This window comes from Ranitomeya variabilis, chromosome 4, assembly GCF_051348905.1.
Source record: "Ranitomeya variabilis isolate aRanVar5 chromosome 4, aRanVar5.hap1, whole genome shotgun sequence".
NCBI classification, from domain to species: Eukaryota; Metazoa; Chordata; class Amphibia; order Anura; family Dendrobatidae; genus Ranitomeya; species Ranitomeya variabilis.
In genome coordinates, this window is record NC_135235.1 from 50,973,999 (window position 1) to 50,991,298 (window position 17,300).

The window sequence follows — 17,300 nt, forward strand, 5'->3', positions numbered from 1 at the left end:
GACCTGGGCTGCCACGCCAGTGTCCCAGATTTCCTGCCTGTGTCCAGATTTCCTGCCTGTGTCCAGATGTCCTGCCTGTGTCCTGAGGTCCACCCTGAGATGACGTCCTTCTGGGATCGGTGTCTGATGTTCTCCTGCTGAGCCTGTGCAACGCCTGAGGCCTGAAAGATTGGCTGTCCTAGTATGCCCGTGCCAGATGACCCTGGACTGCATCAACCCGTGATGACTCCTGCCATCGTCTGACGTCTGAGTCGTGTACCCTTCCTTGACATGTGGAATCGGAATCCTGACATCATTATGTTTTGTTATGTACTGTGCTGTTATTTAAGTAAACTTTGTTTCTTCATACCTGAAGTTGTGCGGTGTAGTCTAGTTCTGCATATCTACATCTCGTTCACATGCTCAGCTGCCACAGACCCTGTTTGCTGCCGTTCCTTAGTCTGGCGACATGGAGGTGTCAGCTCGGCCACGTTTTGTGGTCGCAGCCGTAGCACAATCTGTCCAGTGTTGATGCAGAAAAGTAGGACGAGTGTCATGCGAGTGTCATGCAATTCCAGTGCCAATCTTCTCAACTAGCATTCACATGACCTCCGTATGACATACGTAGGCAATCTGTTTGCAATGCATTTTTAACATGATCTTTTACATACCGTAATTTAAAGCTAGTTTTCCAATTAACAAAGCAATCTTATATACAGATACAGTATAGATAGCTAAATACAATACATAGAATAGGTAAATACAATAGTTAGATAACCAGCCTATTGATATCAATTCACAGCGGTCTGCTTAGCCTTTACTGGTTATTAAAAAAAGGGATACCCTAACAAAAGACATGGGGTCGCCTCTGTTTTTTATAACCAGTAAAGACTAAGCAAATCAGCAGCAGGCTGATATTAATACCCTGGGAAGGTCATGGATATTGGTTACTTCCCAGCTTAAAAATACCAGCCCTCAGGGACCCCAGAAATGTCGCATAGCGAGAACCCGGCTGCTGTGATGAGCGGTGATGTCAGTAATGTTACCACAGTTCACAGCTGCTGGGTCTCACACTGCGCAGCGTGAAAGCCAGAATGATGATCGGTAATGTCACTGATAATCTTTCCGGCTCTTGTGCTGCCCTATGTGTGACCCATTAGCTGTCTACTGAGGATGGGTGTGATTTATTTATTTTTTTACAAATGAGTAAAAGAGGGAAATTGTTGGCCAGTCACTCTCTATTAGTAATCCCAGAACTTGATGTCAGCAACAGATGCTGACATCACCTCCCCACAAACCCATTACCCTGATTTCCAACCCATCAGAGCAATTGGGAAGGCAAAGAACTAAAATTGGCCCATCTAATGGAAAAGACCACATAACCATGGACCTTAGCAGCCTATAAATATCAGCCCACGCCTGTCGGCTTTACCTTTTTCTGGTTATCAAAAATGGGATGACCCCACATAATGTTTTTAGGGTCCCCTAATTTTGATAACGGGCAAAAGCAATGCAGACAGCTGTGGACTGATATTAATAGGCTGGGAAGGTCCATGGTTATCTGGCCAATCCTAGCCGGATAATGTAAGCCTGCAGCTGTCTGGTTTCTTTTAGCTGGTTATGAAAAATAAGGGGTACCCTACTTAATTTTTTTAAATGTGTTTCTTTATTTAGTAGGTGAAATAAGGCTAAATATCCTTTATTGCCACATGAAAGGCATTAAAGGGTGTTAGTTTAGCACATGTAGGGGGCTTGTGACATTAAATTGCAACATTACATTTATCTATTCTATCTATCTAATCTATCTATTTTATCTCTCTATTCTGAAGGTTCGGGCTGTGAATTTACTGTAGTTGGCTGATGAAATGTTGGGTTTCCTTTGAGATGTGTGGGAAAAAATCACACGCCGCACGCATGGCCCGTATGCTGTGTGATTTTTTTTCTCTCAAAAATTAACTTGCATTGGCAAGTGCTATCTGATTCTTGCATCCACTAGCAGCATGCTGTAATTTTTTTCGGTCTGATCTGAACTGAGAAAAAACTCACAGACGAGCTCTGCCTCATTAAATAATCTTGGTCAGAGTGCAATGTGATGTTTTCTCCAATTACACTCTTCCATATTATACGACAGTGTGAATGAGCCCTTATTATTATACTTTTTATATACACAGCAATCAGAAAAAGTGGCATTTTCCGTTGAATTTTGAAAAAAAACACTTGTAGTTTTGTCAGCTATTTAAATTGTTCTTATTCAATTGAGTTATTTCAAACAGCAGAACGTTTGTAAATGTTGCTAATAAACCAAATTTGGAGGGAGAGGTTGAATAATTTTGATTGCAACATAAACACTGATCCTGATTATAAACGTGAGAGAAATAAAAATCCTTTATAATTTTGGTTACATGGATAGGCCAAGCATTCATGTCTGTTTCAAGAGGGTCATGGGGATAAGTAACTGTCATTTATAGAATCCCTTGTGGACGATTGATTGCCCAACTGATTTATTTTCATTTTTCACATTTTTAGAGCTGCATGGTTCATTCTCTCTCAGTTTCCACGTGGAAAATTTCTTCCCTATACTCGAATTTCTGATTTTCTCCATCCTGCCCAATGGAGAGACTATTGCTAGATCTGCTTCTTTCTTTGTTTCACTGTGCATAGAAAATAAGGTAAGAAGCTTAACTGATTACTTGCTTTCCAGACATGGACAAATGAGAATACTAGGTCATAGCAGGACAAGCCACAATGATATCTGAGTAGATATTTCAGGAAAATGGCAAAAAGAAAAAGGAACCAGAAAGGTCAATATTTCTGTGCACAAATTTTGGTTTAATTGTCAGAATTAAAGAGGACCTTTCACCAAATTTGTCATGTTGAATTATACATATCATGTAATAGTGGCTCCAGAGAGGAATAAAATATATATATAATTTTTTTTACTTCATCTGTTCTGTTGCAGTGATATTAGCAATCAAATATTTTGCACCTAATAGGTTAACTTTAATGGAGTCCAAGTGGGTGTTATCATACAGTTTTCACTAGGGGCGTGTACTTCTGCCTCTTGTATGTAAATAAAGTAGGACCTGTGATGATGTCTTCAGGGTCACATGACCACAGTTCATTGGTCCTGCCAGCCATAGTATGCAGCCTAGTATGCTGCAGAACCTCATAATACACCTCAGCTGCTAGGAAATCTGATAATATCCTGTAAAAAAGAGTCTACTGACAAATGATGTCACTAAGTGAATGTTCACTCATATACCCCGTGTCAATCAGTGCACTCTGTACTGCTTCCTTCAATTCATTTCTACCAAATACTTTTATGGAGAACACTAAATAGACTTTCACATCCACCAATGTGACAATTTTTAAATTTTCATCTAGTTAATAGCTTCAAACTACTGTACTGTGTAATGTATCTTCAGTGATAATTTAGTAAGCACACTCTGTTTGGTAGGGCCAATCAACCCCGGTGATGAGAGTCTGTTGACAATCTCAGAGGTTCTTCAGCACTTCTATGTTGATTGCGGCTTATGATTGGTCAGTGCAGTGCCCCAGAGTACTGGTCGTTGCAGTAATGTCGCTCTTCCACCAGGGGGAGTGATGGTACGTCTGATTGCACTAAAAGAGTTCACCTGACCAGGTATCAGTCACACACTACACTTCACACTCCGGCCACCAGGGGGAGCAAAAGGTCCTATCTGTTAGGCCACTCCTCACACTCTGGTAAAACTGGGGGTTGGATAGGAAGTTAGAGAGAAAGCTGACTGGGGAGACCCACGGAGGACCTGTCAGGAGTGGGACCCTGACAGTGGCCTAGCAAAAAACAGAACGTTACGGAGCTGCACCTGCACTACATTGCGGCAGCATACTAAGAAAGGACAAGAAGCAAAGTATATTGTGGAGAGTGAGAAATGAGATCACAGCAACAAGGAGACAATACAGGGAGGAGTTGTGCCATAAGATCAGCAACATCCTTCTGAGGCGCGTAGCCGGTGGCCGGAACAGCGAGGGGGTAATCAGCTCTACGCATTACTTTGAAGTATGGCAGGGTAGTCAATTCCAGGTTGGCTGTCCAACCTTTACACCTAATGAAGACAATGGAGGCAATTGTGGGAGAGGAGCATCTCTAGGGTCCCTATAAAATAACTCCAGGCCTACCCCGTCATACGGGTGCGTCCTATCCATACCATCTGGGGGACGAAGAGAGAGAACATCAGAAATATACACGACAGTTGTGAGGACTATCCCGTGGTGCTCAGCAGGGAGGTACTACAACACACAGGCGCAAGTAGGAAGGCTACTGATTTCCACCTGCAAAGGGAACTCTGGATGTGCCTTCGGACCGTCCGGTGTTGTGAATTTGGATTCTGGGCTCCCCCGGTGGCTACTGGTGGAATTGAACTGGTGTCTTCATCTTCTCTGTTCACCTGTTCCCATCAAGATGTGGGAGTCGCTATATAACCTTGCTGCTCTGTTAGTTGCTTGCCGGTCAACAATGTTATCAGAAGCCTCTCTGTGCTTGTTCCTGCTCCTAGACAACTACTAGATAAGTTGGACTCTTGTCCATGTTTGTTTTTGCATTTTGTTCCAGTTCACAGCTGTAGTTTCGTTACTGTGTCTGGAAAGCTCTTGTGAACGGGAATTGCCACTCTGGTGTTATGAGTTAATGCCAGAGTTTTAACCCTGCTGTTCTGTTCGCATTTACTATACACTAGTTCTGTTCGGGTCACTATGACCCGGCTTATTAAACCTTGATTTTAGACACTCTAACTCATTTTTTTTTTATAACTTTTTGCTTACTAGACTGTTTGTGAACATGTTTGGTAGTAAAAAAAAGAAAAATGAAACAGAAATCTTTTTTTTTTGTTTTTATTCTGAAAAAACAGATCAATGAGCAAAACGAAAATAGAAAAATACACATTTTTGTAAAAAAAAAAAAAATCAAAACAATCAAATCAAACATTTTGAAAACTTCTGAAAACAAGCAGATAAGCCAGGAAGACAGACTTACTTAGCCAAAAAAATTATTTGCAAGACTTTACAGCTCAGATTTACAAACAAAAACCGTCTTAGACAGCGCGTTCTGAGCAGTCTGTTCTGCGCAAAATATACACGTGTAGTGCACACCTAGTGATCTCTCAGGATGCACTCTACATTTTAGAATAGACTGCGCACCAAAAATAATCAATATAAAGCCATTTTTATGGTGCGCAGATCTCAATGCATACCCCCGGTAGAGCGCGCGTACGACCCCATTGAAATAATTTAGGAAAAAAATCAATTGATATACAATAGTAGATGCAATAAATAGACCCAACTGAGGTTATAAGTCCTTTATTTCACTGAAAATATGGCCTCACAGCTGTAAAAAACGATGCCGGGTCACTATGACCCGAACAGAACTAGTGTAACTTTTTTCGTGTAGCAAAAAGTAAACGAAAAAAAAAATATATATATATACTCATATGTAGGTCCCCCCAAATGAGGAAAAGTCAAGGAGTCTCAAGTTTTAGAGACTTACAGAAAAAAATCTACAGGGCCGCAAAAAGTCTGTTCGGGTCACTATGACCCGAACAGAACAGCAGGGTTAAAGTAATTTCTGGATGGTGTTTTTTGATAGGGTTTTCAGCTGACCATGAAAGTGTCCTTTCTGTCTTCTGCTATGTAGTAAGTGGACCTCAAATTTGCTAATCCTATTTTCATACTACGTTTGTTATTTCATCTCAACTCACCGCCAATACATGTGGGGGGCCTCTGTCTCCTTTCGGGGTATTTCTCTAGAGGTGAGCTAGGACTAATATTTTCCTCTGCTAGCTTTATTTAGTCCTCCGGCTGGGCTGGGCATCTAGAATCAACGTAGGCATGCTACCCGGCCACTGCTAGTTGTGCGTTAGGTTTAGTTCATGGTCAGCTCAGTTCCCATCTTCCAAGAGCTAGTTCCTATATATGCTTATGCTATGTTCTCTTGCCATTGAGATCATGATAGTTTGACCGGCCAACAAAGTGTTAATTGTTTGGGCTGAAGCAGGAGGAAAAGAAGTGTTGAAGGGAAATTTTTTTTTTTTTTTTTTCCCCCTCAGAGTTCTGCTGCCTAGCCCTTAATTGCTGTCTAGCTGCTTCTTACCTCCTCTTAACCCTTGAATGGCTTTGTGTCCACCTGTTTGTAATGGATCTTCAGAGTGTAACTGCAGGTTTGAATAAACTCGCCACGAAGGTACAAAATTTGCAAGATTTTGTTTGTCATGCACCTGTATCTGAGCCGAGAATTCCTTTGCCGGAATTTTTCTCGGGGAATAGATCCGGGTTTCAGAATTTTCGAAATAATTGCAAATTATTTTTGTCTCTGAAATCTCGCTCTGCCGGAGACCCTGCACAGCAGGTCAGGATTGTGATTTCCTTGCTCCGGGGCGACCCTCAAGACTGGGCTTTTTCATTGACACCAGGAGATCCTGCGTTGCTCAATGTGGATGCGTTTTTTCTGGCCTTGGGGTTGCTTTATGACGAACCTCATTTGGAGCTTCAGGCAGAAAAAACTTTGATGTCCCTATCTCAGGGGCAAGATGAAGTGGAAATTTACTGCCAAAGATTCCGTAAATGGTCTGTGCTTACTCAGTGGAATGAGTGCGCCCTGGCGGCGACTTTCAGAGAGGGTCTCTCTGATGCCATTAAGGATGTTATGGTGGGGTTCCCTGTGCCTGCGGGTCTGAATGAGTCCATGACAATGGCTATTCAGATCGATAGGCGTTTGTGGGACCGCAAACCAGTGCACCATCTGGCGGTGTCCACTGAGAAGTCGCCAGAGAGTATGCAGTGTGATAGAATTCTGTCCCGAAGCGAGCGGCAGAATTTTAGACGGAAAAATGGGTTGTGTTTCTATTGTGGTGATTCTACTCATGTTATATCAGCATGCTCTAAGCGCACTAAAAAGCTTGGTAAATCTGTTTCCATTTGCACCTTACCGTCTAAATTTATTCTATCTGTGACCCTGATTTGCTCTTTGTCATCTATTACCACGGACGCCTATGTCGACTCTGGCGCCGCTTTGAGTCTTATGGATTGGTCCTTTGCCAAACGCTGTGGGTATGATTTAGAGCCTTTGGAGACTCCTATTCCTCTGAAGGGGATTGACTCCACCCCATTGGCTAATAATAAACCACAATACTGGACACAAGTAACTATGCGTATTAATCCGGATCACCAGGAGATTATTCGCTTTCTGGTGCTGTATAATCTACATGATGATTTGGTGCTAGGATTGCCTTGGCTGCAATCTCACAACCCAGTCCTCGACTGGAGAGCTATGTCTGTGTTGAGCTGGGGATGTAAGGGGGCTCATGGGGATGTACCTGTGGTTTCCATTTCATCATCCATTCCCTCTGAAATTCCTGAGTTCCTGTCTGACTATCGTGACGTCTTTGAAGAATCCAAGCTTGGTTCGTTACCTCCGCACCGAGAGTGCGATTGTGCCATAGATTTAATCCCGGGTAGTAAATACCCAAAGGGTCGTTTATTTAATCTGTCTGTGCCTGAACATGCTGCTATGCGAGAATATATAAAGGAGTCCTTGGAAAAGGGACATATTCGTCCATCGTCATCTCCCTTAGGAGCCGGTTTTTTCTTTGTGTCAAAAAAAGACGGCTCTTTGAGACCATGTATTGATTATCGGCTTTTGAATAAAATCACTGTTAAATATCAATACCCATTGCCGTTGCTGACTGATTTGTTTGCTCGCATAAAGGGGGCCAAGTGGTTCTCTAAGATTGACCTTCGTGGGGCGTATAATTTGGTGCGAATCAGGCAGGGGGATGAGTGGAAAACCGCATTTAATACGCCCGAGGGCCACTTTGAGTATTTAGTGATGCCTTTTGGTCTTTCTAATGCTCCGTCAGTTTTCCAGTCCTTTATGCATGATATTTTTCGCGATTATTTGGATAAATTTATGATTGTGTATCTGGATGATATTCTGATTTTTTCGGATGACTGGGACTCTCATGTCCAGCAGGTCAGGAGGGTTTTTCAGGTTTTGCGGTCTAATTCTTTGTGTGTGAAGGGTTCTAAGTGTGTTTTTGGGGTACAGAGGATTTCCTTTTTGGGATATATTTTTTCCCCCTCTTCCATTGAAATGGATCCTGTCAAGGTTCAAGCTATTTGTGATTGGACGCAGCCCTCTTCTCTTAAGAGTCTTCAGAAATTTTTGGGCTTTGCTAACTTTTATCATCGATTTATTGCTGGTTTTTCGGATATTGCTAAGCCATTGACCGATTTGACTAAGAAGGGTGCTGATGTTGCTGATTGGTCCCCTGATGCTGTGGAGGCCTTTCGGGAGCTTAAGCGCCGTTTTTCCTCTGCCCCTGTGTTGCGTCAGCCTGATGTTGCTCTACCTTTTCAGGTTGAGGTCGACGCTTCTGAGATCGGAGCTGGGGCAGTGTTGTCGCAGAAAAGTTCTGACTGCTCCGTGATGAGGCCTTGTGCCTTCTTTTCCCGTAAATTTTCGCCCGCTGAGCGGAATTATGATGTTGGGAATCGGGAGCTTTTGGCCATGAAGTGGGCTTTTGAGGAGTGGCGCCATTGGCTTGAGGGGGCCAGACATCAGGTGGTGGTATTGACTGACCACAAAAATTTGATTTATCTTGAGACCGCCAGGCGCCTGAATCCTAGACAGGCGCGCTGGTCATTATTTTTCTCTCGGTTTAATTTTGTGGTGTCATACCTACCGGGTTCTAAGAATATTAAGGCGGATGCCCTTTCTAGGAGTTTTGAGCCTGACTCGCCTGGTAACTCTGAGCCCACAGGTATCCTTAAGGATGGAGTGGTATTGTCAGCCGTTTCTCCAGACCTGCGGCGGGCCTTGCAGGAGTTTCAGGCGGAGAGACCTGATCGTTGCCCACCTGATAAACTGTTTGTTCCTGATGATTGGACCAGTAGAGTCATCTCTGAGGTTCATTCTTCTGCGTTGGCAGGTCATCCTGGCATTTTTGGTACCAGGGATTTGGTGGCAAGGTCCTTCTGGTGGCCTTCCCTGTCACGAGATGTGCGAGGCTTTGTGCAGTCTTGTGACGTTTGTGCTCGGGCCAAGCCTTGTTGTTCTCGGGCTAGTGGATTATTGTTGCCCTTGCCTATTCCTAAGAGGCCTTGGACGCACATCTCGATGGATTTTATTTCAGATCTGCCTGTTTCTCAGAAGATGTCTGTCATCTGGGTGGTGTGTGACCGTTTTTCTAAGATGGTCCATTTGGTTCCTCTGCCCAAGTTACCTTCTTCTTCCGAGTTGGTTCCTCTGTTTTTTCAAAATGTTGTTCGTTTGCATGGTATTCCTGAGAATATCGTTTCTGACAGAGGGACCCAATTCGTGTCTAGATTTTGGCGGGCATTCTGTGCTAGGATGGGCATAGATTTATCTTTTTCGTCCGCTTTCCATCCTCAGACGAATGGCCAGACCGAGCGGATTAATCAGACCCTGGAGACATATCTGAGGTGTTTTGTGTCTGCTGACCAGGATGATTGGGTTGCTTTTTTGCCATTGGCGGAGTTCGCTCTCAATAATCGGGCCAGCTCTGCCACTTTGGTGTCCCCGTTTTTCTGTAATTCGGGGTTTCATCCTCGATTTTCCTCTGGTCAGGTGGAATCTTCGGATTGTCCTGGAGTGGATGCTGTGGTGGAGAGATTGCATCAGATCTGGGGGCAGGTGGTGGACAATTTGAGGTTGTCCCAGGAGAAGACTCAGCTTTTTGCCAACCGCCACCGTCGTGTTGGTCCTCGGCTTTCTGTTGGGGATTTGGTGTGGTTGTCTTCTCGTTTTGTCCCTATGAGGGTCTCTTCTCCTAAGTTTAAGCCTCGGTTTATCGGCCCGTATAAGATATTGGAGATTCTTAACCCTGTTTCCTTCCGTTTGGACCTCCCTGCATCCTTTTCTATTCATAACGTTTTTCATCGGTCATTATTGCGCAGGTATGAGGTACCGGTTGTGCCTTCCGTTGAGCCTCCTGCTCCGGTGTTGGTTGAGGGTGAGTTGGAGTACGTTGTGGAGAAAATCTTGGACTCTCGTGTTTCCAGACGGAGACTCCAGTATCTGGTCAAGTGGAAGGGATACGGCCAGGAGGATAATTCTTGGGTGAATGCATCTGATGTTCATGCCTCCGATCTGGTTCGTGCCTTTCATAGGGCCCATCCTGATCGCCCTGGTGGTTCTGGTGAGGGTTCGGTGCCCCCTCCTTGAGGGGGGGGTACTGTTGTGAATTTGGATTCTGGGCTCCCCCGGTGGCTACTGGTGGAATTGAACTGGTGTCTTCATCTTCTCTGTTCACCTGTTCCCATCAAGATGTGGGAGTCGCTATATAACCTTGCTGCTCTGTTAGTTGCTTGCCGGTCAACAATGTTATCAGAAGCCTCTCTGTGCTTGTTCCTGCTCCTAGACAACTACTAGATAAGTTGGACTCTTGTCCATGTTTGTTTTTGCATTTTGTTCCAGTTCACAGCTGTAGTTTCGTTACTGTGTCTGGAAAGCTCTTGTGAACGGGAATTGCCACTCTGGTGTTATGAGTTAATGCCAGAGTTTTAAAGTAATTTCTGGATGGTGTTTTTTGATAGGGTTTTCAGCTGACCATGAAAGTGTCCTTTCTGTCTTCTGCTATGTAGTAAGTGGACCTCAAATTTGCTAATCCTATTTTCATACTACGTTTGTTATTTCATCTCAACTCACCGCCAATACATGTGGGGGGCCTCTGTCTCCTTTCGGGGTATTTCTCTAGAGGTGAGCTAGGACTAATATTTTCCTCTGCTAGCTTTATTTAGTCCTCCGGCTGGGCTGGGCATCTAGAATCAACGTAGGCATGCTACCCGGCCACTGCTAGTTGTGCGTTAGGTTTAGTTCATGGTCAGCTCAGTTCCCATCTTCCAAGAGCTAGTTCCTATATATGCTTATGCTATGTTCTCTTGCCATTGAGATCATGACAGTCCGGATTCAGCCAGCCCTGTTAGCAGTGCTCTGGATTGCGGACTGCTGAAGTCTTTAGTAAAAGGTAAAGAGACTGCAACCTCGTGTCCTCGTTATTTACCTCATCTTACACCATCACCATATACTTTACTGGAAGCCCTGGGGACATACTTCACCTGTGGGAAGGTATACCATCTAGCTGCCACTCCATCACCCCAGCGGACCCCTAAGCAGCATCGGTTGCCCTGACCGAATACCACAGGTGGTGTCACGAACACTTGACAAACTTTTACCACCTTTAATTGGGCGACCCTTAGCAGGGTCACGGACCGGTTCGGGCCACCGTGACATCTCCAGAACAGAGACAGAGGGACCCGGTACCGAGTACCCCATTGCCCTGCGTTTGGGCGCCGCTCCATCAGCATCATAGAAGAGGCAGAATTACATATGCAAGTGAAAACTATCTGTGACATAAAAAAACAAGATAAGATGAGGAACATTTTTCATACCGCCATGCAGCCATTATTACATTGTGTGACCAGTAGTGTTGAGCATTCCGATACTGCAAATATCGGGTATCGGCCGATATTTGCTGTATCGGAATTCTGATACCGAGTTCCGATATTTTTGTGATATCGGAAATCGGAATCGGAAGTTCCTATATGCTCCCAGTCATCTTCGGCGTGTGCAGTGCGTATGGTTCCCAGGGTCTGGAGGAGAGGAAGAATAAAAAAAAAAATATGGATATACTCACCCCTCCGACGGACCTGGCTGTCACCGCTGCAGCCGGCAGCCTCCGTTCCTAAGAATGCAGGGAGTGTAGGACCTGTGATGACATCGCGGTCTTGTGATTGGTCGCATGACCGCTCACGTGACCGCTCACGTGACCGCGACGTCATCGAAGGTCCTTCACTCACTGCGTTCTTAGGAATGGAGGCTGCCGGTTACATCGCTGAGGTCCAGGTCGGTCGGAGGGGTGAGTATATCCATATTTTTTATTTTTATTCTTTATTTTTTACATGAATATGGATCCCAGGGCCTGAAGGAGAGTTTCCTCTCCTTCAGACCCTGGGAACCATCCAGGATAGCTTCCGATATTTGTGTCCCATTGACTTGTATTGGTATCGGGTATCGGTATCGGTATCGGCGATATCCGATATTTTTGGGATATCGGCCGATCCAATTTTCAATATCGGAAGGTATCGCTCAACACTAGTGACCTGTTCAACATCAAAAATTTGTTGAAAGGTCCTCTTTAAAGGAGCTTATTTTATTGTTTGTACCCAAACATTGTTTGTATATCATAATCAGTCCTATGAATGCCCCAATCCCTTCTCAAGTGGGTGCAAAGCCTTATCCAGGTTTCTCAGACAGACAAATCTCAGCATACAATGCTTTTTGAAGTTCAAATGGTGTCTTTGGCAACTACTAGAGACAGTTTACACTTCAAATCATATTAGCCCCAATCCATTAAAGTTTTTACCCTACAAAAATGTCATAAAACATTTTGAAAAGTTGCAACAATTTTGTTCAATGCAAAGTTGAGGAGAAAGTGTTGCAACTTTTGTCATTTTCATGCAAGTTTTTGGGCATCTTTATCAAAATGAGTGGAACTGGTGTGGAGCTGCAGTGGGATACAGAGTGGCTACACCAGCCTGTCAAATTCTTTAAAAGTGTGACTCCAGAAATATTATTTCAGTCATTGACAGGAATAGCATTTTTGTCAAGGTGCACAGGAGTGCACATCACTGATACAAAGAGATGAATTAAGTTGTGTGCCACTTAAAGAATATGTCAAATTAACTACTATCCTGCAGATAAAGGGTTCATTTTCTGCTTAATAGCCTTAAGTAGGTGCTCAGGCAAAAATTAACTTTATTTCTCCCTGCAGCCGCCGGCTTTCAGTCATGCAGGTGTGCCCAAAGCAATTACAGTCACCACTCACAGCACTGAGCGCAGAGGCTGTAGGAACGCCCAGGCACTGACTGACAGTCAGCGGTTGAACTGTTGCACAGATGTTGCAAAATTGGATTCAAATTTACAAAATTTTCTTTATTTGTTATAAATTTATTATAAATAGATGAAGCTTACCTTTTCTGAAGAACAAGTCCGACCCGGGGACAACGTAAACCTGAAAATCTCAGCAGATGGTGGATCCCTTTGCTCTGTGAGATCTGTAGATAAAGGATACTTGCTCGAGAAGCCTCATGATGACAGTTATCTGTTAGGGATTGCGGTAAGTTCGATAAACACATATATTACTTTATTCTTGACCTTTGCTTTTTTTCTGATTAGAAATGAATGGGGGTATGCTAGATTATATGACATTGCAGAAAACTCAGTGATATACAGCGTATGGCTTACAGGATGCTGCACGTAAAGTACGAGTGGACGAAAGGGTCTGTAAAGAAGTAAAGAGCACTTAAAAATGAGCATTAAACACAGAATAAGATAGTTACCAATAATATCAGTGCTGGATAAAGAGAATCTACAATTGTGGCCAAAGGTTTGAGACTGACGCAAATTTTGGTTTGCGTTAATCATTTTCAATGATTAAGCTCTATCGCACTGTTTGACACATCTACTGTAAAGGAATGATTGGAGAAGAAAAGGAAAGATATAATATCTTGGCATCATGTTAGACAGTAGATAGAAAAATATTTAGAATTGAGAGTCCTCAGTGGTTGATACCTTTTAATGGCTAACTGAAAAGATGGTAACAAATTGCAAGCTTTTGAGACTACTCAGGTCTAGTGATGAGCGAATATACTCATTACTTGAGATTTTTCGAGCATGCTCGGGTGTCCTCCAAGTATTTTTTAGTTCTCGGAAATTTAGTATATTCGCTGATCACTACTCAGGTCCCTTCACCAGGCTTAGAATAATAGAATTTCTGAAGAATCACATATTTATGCACAATACAGCCCAGGAATAATGCCATAGATAAGACAGGTGACGTGAAGCAGAGCTACCATTATGTGAAAGTGATAAACAGTTGTGTCCATAAATATTGGAACAGTTCATAGATAAGGAAGTCTAAATGTTTTATGGTCCTCTGAATTGGTCTGGTTCTGTGTTATGATGACCCCACTTGGTGTTAGGAGCAAATTCCTTAATTGATGTAAAAAGACATAAATCCAGTACAAAACTACTACAATCCAGTACAAAACTACTACCCTCATCAACAAAGCACTCCATGGCTCAGCACCACCGTACATCTCCTCTCTGGTCTCAGTCTACCACCCTGTTGTGAATTCCGCTCTTGGGCTCCCTCATATGGTTGTAAGTGGCACTTTTGTGAGTTCTGCTCTTGGGCTCCCTCTGGTGGTTTTAAGTGGAATGGCTGCTCCTTGGATTTAGCATCAGCAGCTGCTTCCACTGATCGTTTTTCTGGCTCGGCTATTTTAGTCTGGCCTTATCCCTCAATCAGTGCCAGTTGTCAATGGTTCCTGCTTGGAGTCACATCTCTTTTGGATTTCTCTGACATCCTTACCAGTTCAGCAAAGATAAGTCCTTGCTTGTTCTTTTGCTGTCCACTTGTTGTGGACTTAATTGTTCAGCACATTCTATGTTTGTCTTTCTAGTCCAGCTTATCAATATGGATCTATTCAGCTAAGCTGGAAGCTCTGGGCAGCACACTTGCCCTCCACACCTTTAGTTAGGTGGTGGAGATTTTTGCATTCTCTGCGGTGGACTTTTTCTAGTTTTTATTACTGACCGCACAGTATTCCATCCTGTACTATCTAGCTAGAAGTGGCCTCCTTTGCTACATCTTGTTTCATTCTACGTATGTCATTTCCCTCTCCACTCAGTCAATATTTGTGGGGGGCTGCCTATCCTTTGGAAATTTTCTCTGAGGCAAGATAGCTTTCCTGTTTCTACCTTTAGGGGTAGTTAGTTCTCCGGCTGTGACGAGGTGTCTAGGGAGTGACAGGAACATCCCACGGCTACTTCTAGTGTTGTGTTAAGATCAGGAACTGCGGTCAGTATAGTTACCACCTGCTCAGAGCTCGTCGCATGTCGTTCCTAAACCACCAGTCCATAACACTACCCTACCCGTGCCCTCCGCTCCGCTAATGACCTCAGGTTAGCATCCTCAATAATCAGAACCTCCCACTCCCGTCTCCAAGACTTTACACGTGCTGCGCCGATTCTTTGGAATGCATTACTTAGGTTAATACGATTAATCCCCAATTCCCACAGTTTTAAGCGTGCCCTAAAAACTCATTTGTTCAGACTGGCCTACCGCCTCAATGCATTAACCTAACCATCCCTGTGTGGCCCATTAAAAAAAAACAAAATCAGGTTCTTCTCATCATGTTCTCATACACTTTATGCAGTTAATAGCACTCTGTGTCTGTACTGCTACATACTTAGGCAATTAACTGGTTCATGCAGCTTTACATGAACACCCGAGCCTTACACTGTGGCTGGTCCAAATAACTAAAGCAATTGTTACCATCCACCTCTCGTGTCTCCCCTTTTCCTCATAGTTTGTAAGCTTGCGAGCAGGGCCCTCATTCCTACTGGTATCTGTTTTGAACTGTGATTTCTGTTATGCTGTAATGTCTAATGTCTGTACAAGTCCCCTCTATAAGTTGTAAAGCGCTGCGGAATATGTTGGCGCTATATAAATAAAAATTATTATTATTATTATTATTATTAAATCCATGCTCACATTCATTCCTGCATTGAGTGTGTCCAAGATCGTCATCAGTTTATACTCCCGAACTCTTCTGTCTCTCTGAGATTTGAAATTATCCTTTAATACATGTAATTTCATGTCCATGGTGCTGTGATCAGGGAGACAAAAATGTCTTGCCACAGGTACATCTATTCTTTTTTCTCTTATTATGTGGCGGTGAGAGTTCATCCTTGTTCTCAGTTTTTTCCCTGTCTCCCCCACATATAGACCCCCAGCTGGACATTTGGTACATATAATTAACTACACCACATTAGATGTGATGCAGCTTAAAGTACCTGGGATCTTGTAGTCCTGATGTGAATTGGGGATCTTTATCTTGTCCGTGGTCTTTATAAATGGACAGGTTTTAATTTTTTTCTGGTTGCAAGGAAAGGTTCCTGCAGGTATTTGAGAGGACAGGGAGCTTCTGGCAATGATAATATTTAGATTTGGGGGCTGCCTAAAACACAGTAGTGGGGGGTCTGGAAAAATGGATTGTAATCAGGCATCTTTTTGTAGTAAAGGTTGTAATTTCCATGCAGCTCCCCTTAGCACCTCCAGATTTTGATTGTAGGTGACTACTAGAGGCACCCGGTTATTTTCTTCTTTAGCTTTGTAATGTAGCAGGTGATTCCTTGAAATTCTAGTTGCTCTTGTAATTTGGTTATGAATTGTTCTTGGATGGTAGCCCTGATTCATAAAGGTCTTTCTGATGCAACCAAGGTGTTCATCTCTATCCGTGGGGGTTGGAACATATACGATTGTATCTGATGGCTTGGCTGTAGACAGCAGAGTTTTTTTATGTATTTTGGATGGAAACTGTCCCATTTAAGGTATGTTGGATGGTCGATTGGCTTCTGATACAGGGATGGCTCTATTTCATTGTTCTGCAGCTTAATGATGGTGTCCAAAAAGTTAATTTCAGTGCTGGAGTAGTTGAGTGTTAAGTTGATGGTGGGTGTTGTGAATTCCGCTCTTGGGCTCGCTCCGGTGGCTGTAAGTGGCACTATTGTGAGTTCTGCTCTTGGGCTCCCTCCGGTGGTTACTGCTGCTCCTTGGATTTAGCAGCCAGCAGCTGCTTCCACTGATTGTCTATTCTGGCTTGGCTATTTAGCCTGGCTCTATCCTTCAGTTAGTGCCAGTTGCCAATGTTCCTGGTTGGATTCACATCTCTGCTTGAATTTCTCTGCTATTCTGACCAGATCACCAAAGATAAGTCCTAGCTTGGTTCTTTACAGTCCATATGTTGTGGACTTAATAGTTCAGTGCATTCTATGTTTTTTCTAGTCCAGCTTGTCAGTATGAATTTATTCAGTTAAGCTGGAGGCTCTGGAGAAGTAGATTTATCCTCCACACCTTTAGTCAGGTGGTGGAGATTTTTGTAAACTTTGTGGTGGATTTTTCTAGTATTTTAATACTGACCGCACAGTATTCTGTCCTGTCCTATCTATCTAGCTAGAAGTGGCCTCCTTTGCTAAATCCTGGTTTCATTCTGCGTATGTCATTTCCCTCTCCACTCACAGTCAATATTTGTGGGGGGCTGTCTATTTTTTGGGGATTTTCTCTGAGGCAAGATAGCTTTCCTGTTTCTATCTTTAGGGGTATTTAGTCCTCCGGCTGTGACGAGGTGTCTAGGGAGTGACAGGAACATCCCACGGCTACTTCTAGTTGTTGTGTTAAGTTCAGGGTCTGCGGGCAGTA

General features: G+C 43.5%; 1 protein-coding gene across 1 annotated transcript in view; it reads left to right on the top strand.

Moving 5' to 3' along the window:
* LOC143769709 (alpha-2-macroglobulin-like protein 1) overlaps positions 1 to 17,300 on the top strand; it is a 289,826-nt gene that overhangs the window by 133,104 nt on the left and 139,422 nt on the right. The window contains exons 14-15 of the mRNA XM_077258495.1: positions 2,506 to 2,648; positions 12,996 to 13,151. Of these exons, the coding sequence (XP_077114610.1) occupies positions 2,506 to 2,648; positions 12,996 to 13,151 (299 nt within the window). The remainder of the gene's footprint in view (positions 1 to 2,505; positions 2,649 to 12,995; positions 13,152 to 17,300) is intronic.